Here is a 10,267-nt window from a genome sequence, read left to right on the forward strand (position 1 = left end):
ATATGGTTGTTATTGTAGCACTTATGGCTATTCACGTTCTAATTAGGCTCAAAAAATTCGTCTCACTTTTTTCCCTATAACTATGTAATTAGTTTTAATATTTATATATATTTAATGCTTTATTGATGTTCTTCGGAAAAGTTATTAGGAAGCCCTTGTATATCAAAACAGCTGCGTCGTGCTAGTCGCTGGAGAAGGAATCCTATGGATGGGATAACTGGGCTCTATCTACTAGCGGTAGCTACTGTATGCTGTAGTAGGAGTACGTTGCAAGGACAAGACACATTTCGTCCATTTGCGACAACGTCTAGTCAAACTCGACAACCCACGTAGTCCCGTAAATATTAGTGAAGTAGTCTAATTACTGGCTCCTTCCGTAATAATCTTATTTTTCGTTTTTCGTATTTATCGTTTGACCATTCGTCTTATTTAAATTATTTTTGTGATTAATATTTTTATTATGACTGGATAATAAAATATGAATAGTATTTTATACGTGACTAATTTTCTTAGGTTTTTATACAAAATTTTCAAATAAGACGAATGGTCAAACGTTGGAAAAAAAACAAAAAATAAGGTTATTATAGGACTGAGGTGTACATAATAAATTTCAGATTACAACTACAAACGTGAGACAAATCTTTTACTCCCTCTCTCCCATAAAAAACCAACTTGACCATCCATCTTATTTGAAAATTTTTTTAAGAAGTTTTAAAAAAATTACTCACACATAAATAATGTTCATGTTTTATCATCTAATAAAAATAAAATTATTAATCGTAAATTTTTTAATAAACGAATAGTCATGCATTATATCTAAAAACTGAAAAATTGATTTGTTTTATTAATCCGTCGTTAGTACCTGATACTGTAGCACCTATGTCTAATCATGCACTAATTTGACTCAAAAGATTCATCTCACGATTTCCCTCGTGATTGTGTAATTAGTTTTAATATCCATCTATATTTAATGCTCACGATTTCATGTGTTTTGAAAAAGTTTACTAAACAGGGCCTAATTTAAAACAGTCTGTTAATGCTCAACCAATTATCCTCTGCATCTTACGATCAAGCTACATCGCAGTTTTTTTTGGCAATAAAGTGTAAACTGAGTAAACAGGAAAAGAAAAGGTACTTTATCAACAAGCTAACTAGTGATTGTTACAAAAGGCCCGGAGAAATTAAAGGACAATTTGAAGCTAGCTTTGTCGCCCCCCATACAAAAAGGATATGATCAACAAATTGAAAGAAACAAATCAGCGGCAAGATGAACCCGATTGAAACGCCATCACCATGTACTATACTACTCCTATATCCACAAGATTGACCACAAGCTCCTCGAACTGTGGGGATCGATTAATTTTTCTTCATGGGTTCAAGATGAGCCCCCCACACTTGCACCTCCAGCTCAACGGCTTGTAGTTGGAGTGGTCATCGTAGGAATCAGGCGTGGCGCCCCTTCCACCACCGGCAGCAGCCGCAGCTCTGTCGCCATGGCCGGCGAGCTTCTTCTTCTTCCTCCTGGCATCGCCGCCTCTCTTCTTCTGCAGCTCCTGCGGGCTTATGGGCACCTGCACCGCCTCGCAGTGGCCGCACGACCTGCACCTCCCCTCGCAGCTCGGCGGCCTCGAGCCTATCACGCCCCTGATCCCGGCAACGCCCTTCTCCTGCAACCAAACAACAAGCAGCACCATTATCAGCAGCGAGCTCGACCAAACCAATCTTTTGCTAAGTGAAGCTCAGTACGTCTAACAGCCCATGGCGTCTACGTCTCACTCTGACAGTAGCGAGTGAGAGCGTATACTGACCTCGGTGAAGGCGGCAGCTCTGGCATGGACGACGGAGGAGGCGAGGAGGAGGAGGATGGCGAGCAGAAGCAGAGAGAGATGGCCCATTTCGACGACCAATAACCCAAGTTACGTTGAGCTCAGCCAAGCCGCCCGCCGTCTCGTCCGGTCCGTCCGTCCCAGTCGTCGGGATGATGGGCTTGACGACGACGACGAGGGCTGCGGCGGCGGCGGCAGAAAGAGAAAGAGAGAGAGCGAACGTGCGGGCGTTTTATGCGCGCGCTTGTGAGGTCGGCCTGGCGGATTCTCGCGGGAAGAAGACACCGGAGAGAGAGAGAGAGACTCTCCGCTGCTGCTGCTGCTGCTGCCGCCTGATGGAATGCTTTGCTTTGCTCTCCCTTTTGTCATGTCAGCTTGCTTTCGGTGTGCAGAGACGGTACAGCGTGTGTACGTATCTCTTCCCGTGTGTAACTGTGCACAAATGTACTCTGCTACTATTCCATAATAATTTTATTTTTATTTTTTCGTGTTCAACGTTTAACCATTCGCCTTATTTAAAAAATTTATAAAAAACTTAAAAAAATTAGTCACATATAAAATACTATTCATATTTTATTATCTAGTAATAATAAAAATATTAATCGTAAAAAAAAATTTCAAATAAAACGAATAGTCAAACGTTGAAAACGGAAAAAAAATAAGGTTATTATGGACAGAGATAATACATATTGGGCATAGTTTAGTTTGCAAAAATACTTTGCAAAAACATCACATGAAAACTTTAAACACACATTTGAAGTATTAAACATAGTCTAATTACAAAATAAATTTCAGATTCCGCTTGGAAATCACGAGACGAATCATTTGAGTCTAATTAATCTGGCATTAGCACATGTTGGTTACCGTAGCACCTATAACTAATCACGTCCTAATTAGACTCAAAAGATTCATCTCACTATTTCCTCCTTAACTGTGTAATTAGTTTTAATGTTTATATATATTTAATGCTTTATTTAGATGTCCAAAAATTCGATATGATGTTTTTAGAAAAAGTTTTTTTAACTAAACGGGGCCTAATTACTACATGTGCGCACAAATGTACTCTCCTTTTGTTTTTTAACTTCAGGCATCTTAAACAGTAATGTTGACAAGTTGTCACGCTCAGAAATTTACACCAAATTTCTGAACAATAGCATGTATTAAATCTCGGTCCAGGAATCAGCCCGAGTACACACTATGACAAATTAATACACAGTTCCACGACTTAAAAACAAATAAAAACAATTATCTATCGAAATGCAGCGGAAAGAGGAAAACAAGACTAGACCATCGAATCTTCAGCTTCAGCTGGTGAAGACGGCTCCACACCACAGGCATTCTCGGCGGCGGGCTGAACCTTACTTCAACCTTCGGAACAACCTTTTTCTGACACAGGCTCTGGCACTTGCTCTGGTGGGGAAAAATTAAGCAAGGCTGAGTAAAAACCACCGTACTCAACAAGTAACACCCAAGAGAGGGAGAATAATGAATGCAATAGGGTAACAAGGGATAGGCTAAGGTTAAATTGCACAAAAGCTGCAGTAATTTAGCAAAACAGTAAATAAAATAGACTGAAATAAAAGTAAAATAACATTTAAAATAATCATCCACTGTCCAACGTTACACCACGTTGCAACAAGCCCAAACCACTATCGAACGTTACACCACGTAGCGACAGGGTCAACCCTCTGTCCAACGTTAAACCACGTTGCGACAGACCCAAACAACTGCCAACGTTACACCACGTTCGCAGGGTCAACCCAGTTCCAAGATTAATAAAATTATAAAAGGGGTTGAACTAATCCCAGTGAGTCTGTCAGTTCGCCCAATAACCGCGGGCATGGCTATTCGAATAGTTTTACTCTGCAGAGGTGTACAACTTTACCCACAAGACATGGCTGCCAAGCATGTTACCATGCCCCAACGTATCACCACGATACCTCAGTACGGAAACCATGATAAGACCTTTCACCTAACCCTCCCTAGACAATCGCACCACACTTCAGGTTTCACCCCCTCCTTTACACCAAGTCGGGCAGTCCCCTCTTGTGCCTTGGTAGATCCGAAAGTAGCAGAGGCTTTCATTACACCACAATTGCCCGTCCATACTCCATCACGCCTACCCTTGCCTCGGTACGTCGAATAGGGACAAGCTAGATTACGAGTCTCACCGTTGCCCATTCTGGCTTGTGGTTAGTACGTGTAAGACCTTCAGGGTTTCCTGAGAACCGGTCCTTAATTGCCATGGGCACGACTCTCAAAACCATGCACCCACAGCCCACCATAAGCAATATTTTAGTTATATTAATCCACATCGGGAGATTAATAATGATTACAACCATTAAAGGTCTATCAAAGTGTAACAATAATTAAATAATAATTGGTGAGCTAGTTGAACTAAGTATGGCTAAGCATTGACTAACCCAAATTCTAGTCAAATTAACCTTGGATGACAATAATAATACATGGGAATCAACGGATATAAAGGTAAATGCCCAATAGATAAATACAATAAATAGATTTGCATAAAACAATGCATGTTTGAATATAAAGCGAGGAATTTTATAAACATAGGTTCAATATGATCAAAGAAGGGTGCCACTTGCCTTGCTTAGACCCACGAGGAACTTCGGCGATGACTTCGAGAACGAACGGCGCTTCAACGGGGTCAAAACCTACGACAAACAAGTCAAAACAAACAAAACAGGCTATAAAACTGCTGAAACAGAGAAAGAAACTATTTTTAATGGATTCTTGGCATTTTTCTGAATTTAATGAAACTTGAATGGACCTAAACGGAGACTAGATGAATTACTTATGAATTTTAGAAGTTTTCTGGGTTTTTAAACTAAACAAAAAAGTCCTAAATCAATTATTGCGCAATTAATGGGGCTGCTGACGTCAGCGAGGAGAGAGGAGGCGCTGACGGGTGGGGACCACCTGTCGGTGGGAGAGAGGGGAAGTGGGCGGCTGACACGTGGGCCCGACCGAGAGGGAGGGGCGGGCGGGTGGGACCCGCTGGCCAGTGAGAGGGAAACAGAGAGGGGGGAGGAGGGCGCGGCTGGCGGCGAGCGGCGCGACGGCGCGGCGGAGACGGCAAGGGCCGAGGAGACGGCGCAACCGGAGCAGGGGCGCACGGCGGCGACGGCGAACGGCACGGCAACGACGGCGTGACGGCGACGACGTCGGGCGGCGACAAGCGGGCGGCGCGGCGGATGGCGACCGGCACTTACCGATGGCACGGGGAGGTCGGCAGCGGCGGCGGAGAGGGAAGAAAGAGGGAGAGAGGAGTGGAGCGCTCACCAGCGGCGACGGAGACGGCGGCGCGTCGGCGAGGGCGAGGCGGAGGTGGGGACGCGGACGAGCGGCGACTTGCGACGTTCGGTGGCAAGGTCGGCCAACGGCGTCGAGACGACGGGGCACGGCGGCGGGAGGGACGAATGCCGGCGGGAGGTCAGCGAGGTAGAGGCGGTGGTGGTGACGCGGGTGGGCGGCGACGTCCGACGGCCGACGAGGAGATCGGCGGCTGACGGCGACGGAGGGAAGCTTCGGGCGGAGAGGGGGAAAGTGGCGGCGGGGCAGAGGCACGGGGATTTTATACGGTGGCGGCGCCGGCTAGGGCGGAGCGGCCGGTGGAGACCGAGTCGACGGCGCGGCGGTTGCGGCGAACTACGTATATTTTTATATACGTAGTTTAAGCGATCTAAAAGTTAAGACTGAAAAATAAACTTCGATGAAAAACTTTAAAATCAACTTTAAATTTAAGATTAAACATTTAAATTTGAGCATTTTTCCCATCATTTAGAAGGTATCATGAGGTACCACTGTTTTCTACCAAATTTTACATAAAAAACAGTGGTACCTGTAATACCTTCTCAATGATGATAAAATTGCTTTTTAAATTTTGGCTTATAAATATAAGTAAAACTAAAAATGATGGGGCGATTGACACCGACTAACGGCCAACCGCCCAAATCCAGGCCAGTTCATAGGGATGCGCTGCAACTTGATCAGCTCGATCCGCACATGCGAAAAACCGCACTGCCATGCCGTAATCTCCCCGCTCTTAATCCCCATTTGCTCGGACGCAATCTAACCCAAATCAAAGTGACAGAAGCGTTCCAGTTTCATGATCATTCGATGGCGAGGTCGGTCGGTCTTCGTCGGCCATGCCTTCACTCCAACGCCTGAATGCACTGCGTATCCACATCCCACAACTCTGTCCCGGCCTCTCCCTCAAGTCCTTGCAGCCGTATTTTGCAGTGCAAGGCTTTTGGTGTTCATGGTTGCGATGCATTATGGCTGGGTCAAATCCTAAGCTGAAGCAACCATCCGGCGCAAGGCATATCGTCGTCGATCCCTGCATGGATTAACCGGATCGGGATTGAGATCGATGGATCATGGATAAATGGGGTAGATCAAGTGATCGTTAAGGTGAAATTAAGACCGGATTTGATCTTGTGTGCGTAGCTTGCAATCCCAGGGAGATTTCTTGGGGTTTGGTTCGTTGGAGTCTCGCTTTCTTGGGGTTTTGAGGATTTGGGTTTGTGATTGGTATATATAGGTGACCAGTTCTTGGCAATGGCGATCAGCTCACAGTAATTGGTAATTAGCCGCCAGCTCGAGCGGTTGAATAGTGGAGTGATCAGTGACGAGTTAGTTGGTTGATCAGTTGCAAGTGCGATGGCGATCGGCGGCGACGCGGGGCGGGTGGTCGGCGACGGCGCCGGCGACGACAACATCATCCTGAACCCGGAGTTCGACGACGGGCTGGACGGCTGGGCCGGGAGCGGGTGCAAGATCGAGCTGCACGACTCGCTCGACGACGGCAAGGTGCTCCCCGCCAGCGGCAAGCACTTCGTGGCGGCGACGGGGAGGACGGACACGTGGAACGGCGTGCAGCAGGACGTGACGTCGCGGCTGCAGCGCAAGCTGCTGTACGAGGTCGCCGCCACGGTCCGGCTGGCCGGTGCCGGCGTGCCGCTGTCGCCGTGCGAGGTCCGGGCCACCGTCGCCGTGCAGAACTCCGACGGCCGGCAGCAGTACATCAGCGTCGCCAAGTAAGGGATCGATAGATCCTCGCTTCCTCTCGCCTCGCCGGAGTATGATCGATCGATCGATCGGCGGAGAGGTTTTCTGCTGGATTCTGAGACACGGCTTGGATTGCAGGTCGCAGGCGTCGGACAAGGAGTGGGTGCAGCTGCAGGGGAAGTTCCTGCTGAACAGCACGGTGGCCAAGGCGGCGATCTACATCGAGGGGCCACCGGCCGGCGTCGACCTGCTGCTCGACTGCCTGGTGGTCAAGCACGCCCAGAAGGCCACGCCGGCGCCGGTGCCGGACTTCGAGGTGACTCCTCTCCGCCGGAGCCGAACGACACGCTGTCTCACCAAGATACGTGATACAGAGAGCGCACGAATCTCAAAGCACCCGTCATCGTGTTTGTGTTTGTGTTTGTGTTGCGCGCGCAGAATCTGGAATATGGCGCGAACATCCTCCAGAACAGCGACCTCGACGACGGCCTAAACGGGTGGTTCGGGCTCGGGTCGTGCGCGCTCTCCGTGCACGACGGCGCGCCGCGCGTGCTGCCTCCGATGGCGCAGGAGTCGCTGGCGCTCGACGGCGAGCCGCTGAACGGGAAGCACATCCACGTCACGAGCCGGGCGCAGACGTGGATGGGCCCCGCGCAAATCATCACCGACAAGCTGACCCTGTACGCGACGTACCAGGTGTCCGGCTGGGTGCGCGTCGGCGGGCAGGCGGCCGGCGCGGCGCAGAACATCAACGTGGCCGTCGCCGTCGACAGCCAGTGGATCAACGGCGGGCAGGTCCTGGCGCGGGACGAGCGGTGGTACGAGATCGGCGGGTCGTTCCGCGTGGAGTCCAAGCCGGCGTCGCGGGTGATGCTCTACGTCCAGGGCCCCGACCCCGGCGTCGACCTCATGGTCGCCGGCCTGCAGGTGTTCCCTGTCGACCGGAGGGCCCGCGTGAAGCACCTCCGGAAGCTTACCGACAAGGTGCGGAAGCGCGACGTGGTGGTGAAGGTGACGGCGTCGGGCGGCGGCGGCGGCGGCGGCGTGAAGGCGGCGGCGGAGGGCGTGGAGGTGCGGGTGCGGCAGGTGTCGAACAGCTTCCCGCTGGGCGCGTGCATCATGCGCACCAACATGGACAACGAGGACTACGTGGAGTTCTTCACCAAGAACTTCAACTGGGCAGTGTTCGGGAACGAGCTGAAGTGGTACTGGACGGAGCCGCAGAAGGGGCAGCTGAACTACGCCGACGCCGACGACCTCCTCAAGCTCTGCTCCGACCACGGCATGTGCGTGCGCGGGCACTGCATCTTCTGGGAGGTGGACAACGCGGTGCAGCAGTGGGTGAAGACGCTGTCCACCGACGAGCTGTCCGCCGCCGTGAAGAGCCGCATCAATGGCTTGCTCACCCGGTACAAGGGCAAGTTCCGGCACTACGACGTCAACAACGAGATGCTGCACGGCTCCTTCTACCAGGACAAGCTCGGCAAGGACATCCGCGCCGCCATGTTCAGGACGGCGAGCGACCTCGACCCGGACGCGCTGCTGTTCGTCAACGACTACAACGTCGAGAGCATGTGCGACATCCGCGCCACGCCGGAGGCGTACATCCAGCAGATCGTCGGGCTGCAGGAGCAGGGCGCGCCGGTGGGCGGCGTCGGGCTGCAGGGCCACGTCAGCAACCCCGTCGGGCCCGTCGTCCGCGCGGTGCTCGACCGCCTCGCCGTGCTCGGCCTGCCGCTCTGGTTCACGGAGCTGGACGTGTCGTCGGCCAACGAGCACGTCCGCGCCGACGACCTGGAGGTCATGCTGCGGGAGGCGTACGCGCACCCGGCCGTCGACGGCGTCGTCCTCTGGGGCTTCTGGGAGCTCTTCATGAGCCGCGACGACGCCCACCTCGTCGACGCCGAGGGGGACGTCAACGAGGCCGGCCGCCGCCTGCTCCAGCTCAAGCGGGAGTGGCTCACCCGCGCGCACGGCCACGCCGACGACAACGGCGAGTTCAGGTTCCGAGGCCACCACGGCGCCTACCACGTCGACGTCGTCACGCCCACCGGCAAGATCTCCCAGGACTTCACCGTCGACAAGGATGACTCGCCGCTGGTGCTCAACATCACCGTGTGATAATTAAGAAGCACAGAATGATCAACTTCTAGCTAAGCTTAATTAATTGATGCCCAGAACGATCAACGACGATGTACTACGGGAAGAAGTGAAAGAACTAAATAAGGGGCTAGACAAATTCATTTTTATAATTAACCTTGATCATATGCATGCTAAATATTTTAAAATGATGAACTAATATACGTTGAAACATCATGGAAATGATATAGAGTATGATGATTTGGCTTTTTTAGCTTCAAAAAGAAATTATAGATGATATACCATGTTTGCATGAGATTTAAATATAAACCCCCCAATTTTTTTATTTAACACTGATGATTTTTTATCTACATTTGACTGTTTATCTTATTCAAAATATTTGTGTGAATATACAAAAAAATATATAAGATATTATTAAAGTTCCTTTAGAAATAAAGTAAATTATAACAACATAATTAATAATTATACAACTTTTTTGAATAAGATTATGATCAAACGTAAACCCAAAACTCGACGGCGTTAGATTAAAAAACGGGGTGAGTTTTTCAACTATAGTCAACCCTATATTTTTGTTTCTGCTTATACTTATAAGCTAAAATTTAAATTTTTAACCTTAAATTTGTAGTTGATTTTTAGGTTTTCTCATTATAGTTTATTTTCTATCCTTAGCTATAATGTTTGACTTTTTACTTTGTAAAAGCCAAACAATCACCCGTTGTATGTGTATTTACATGTTGGCTTTTATATATAGATATTGCAAATGTATAGAAGATATAGATAAGCTACAACTCTATATGGTCACTTGAGAGGGTTAGACTCATCTATTAACAGGAATTTAAATTTGTATAAAGAAAAACGGAGAATTTGAGCAAATGCTAGTAGGAAAGAATGAACAGGACACGCAGAGATCAAATCTACTGCCTGCATGACTCCGTCCAACGATATATAAGCATTTAAATTATTTAAATTTATTTCTAAGAATATAAAAATTCCTACACTCCCATATGGGGTCACTAGTTTAGCTTTCTATTGACGTGGCCTTAACATGTGTTTCTTTTATAGAAATAATTGCATCTAGTGGGTAGTAAGTATAGAAATAGAGGATTCAAAACTTTAATTCGTTCCGAAAAAATATCACGAATACAAATGTTGTTGTTGAAGCAAAGGATGAATGCGTACAAAAGTGGATTGGAAGTTTGAATTTATTTCTAAAATTTCCAGGCATGTCACAGCTTTTATATTCCAAGAAATGTTTTTGACTTTTCTAGCTATTTAAGAATATGCCATACGCTAAAACAAACACTTAAGGT

The 10,267-nt window shown here is 48.4% G+C and overlaps 2 protein-coding genes across 2 annotated transcripts; one reads left to right on the top strand and one right to left on the bottom strand.

The window, feature by feature from the left end:
* Nucleotides 1-1,142: 1,142 nt before the first annotated feature.
* Nucleotides 1,143-1,998, bottom strand: LOC102714364 (EPIDERMAL PATTERNING FACTOR-like protein 2). Its single transcript, XM_006651614.2, has 2 exons — nucleotides 1,809-1,998; nucleotides 1,143-1,667 (listed from the first exon to the last, which is right to left on the bottom strand). Exons 1-2 carry the CDS (start codon nucleotides 1,893-1,895, stop codon nucleotides 1,368-1,370), a joined length of 387 nt encoding a protein of 128 aa, XP_006651677.1. The 5' UTR covers nucleotides 1,896-1,998; the 3' UTR covers nucleotides 1,143-1,367.
* Nucleotides 1,999-6,509: 4,511 nt separating this feature from the next.
* On the top strand, nucleotides 6,510-9,261 carry LOC102709258 (endo-1,4-beta-xylanase 1-like). The gene is made up of 3 exons (XM_006650335.3): nucleotides 6,510-6,886; nucleotides 6,996-7,173; nucleotides 7,296-9,261. The coding sequence occupies exons 1-3, from the start codon at nucleotides 6,510-6,512 to the stop codon at nucleotides 8,976-8,978; spliced, it is 2,238 nt and encodes a 745-aa protein (XP_006650398.1). The 3' UTR covers nucleotides 8,979-9,261.
* Nucleotides 9,262-10,267: the final 1,006 nt, after the last annotated feature.

The sequence above is a fragment of the Oryza brachyantha genome, chromosome 3, assembly GCF_000231095.2.
Source record: "Oryza brachyantha chromosome 3, ObraRS2, whole genome shotgun sequence".
Classification (NCBI taxonomy): Eukaryota; Viridiplantae; Streptophyta; class Magnoliopsida; order Poales; family Poaceae; genus Oryza; species Oryza brachyantha.

Coding starts and splice junctions, on each gene's coding strand:
- LOC102714364 (XM_006651614.2), bottom strand. CDS start 1,895: ATGGGCCATCTCTCTCTGCTTCTGCTCGCCATCCTCCTCCTCCTCGCC. Junction 1,668..1,808: donor GAGCTGCCGCCTTCACCGAG/GTCAGTATACGC, acceptor GTTTGGTTGCAG/GAGAAGGGCGTTGCCGGGAT.
- LOC102709258 (XM_006650335.3), top strand. CDS start 6,510: ATGGCGATCGGCGGCGACGCGGGGCGGGTGGTCGGCGACGGCGCCGGC. Junction 6,887..6,995: donor CAGTACATCAGCGTCGCCAA/GTAAGGGATCGA, acceptor CTTGGATTGCAG/GTCGCAGGCGTCGGACAAGG. Junction 7,174..7,295: donor CGCCGGTGCCGGACTTCGAG/GTGACTCCTCTC, acceptor TTGCGCGCGCAG/AATCTGGAATATGGCGCGAA.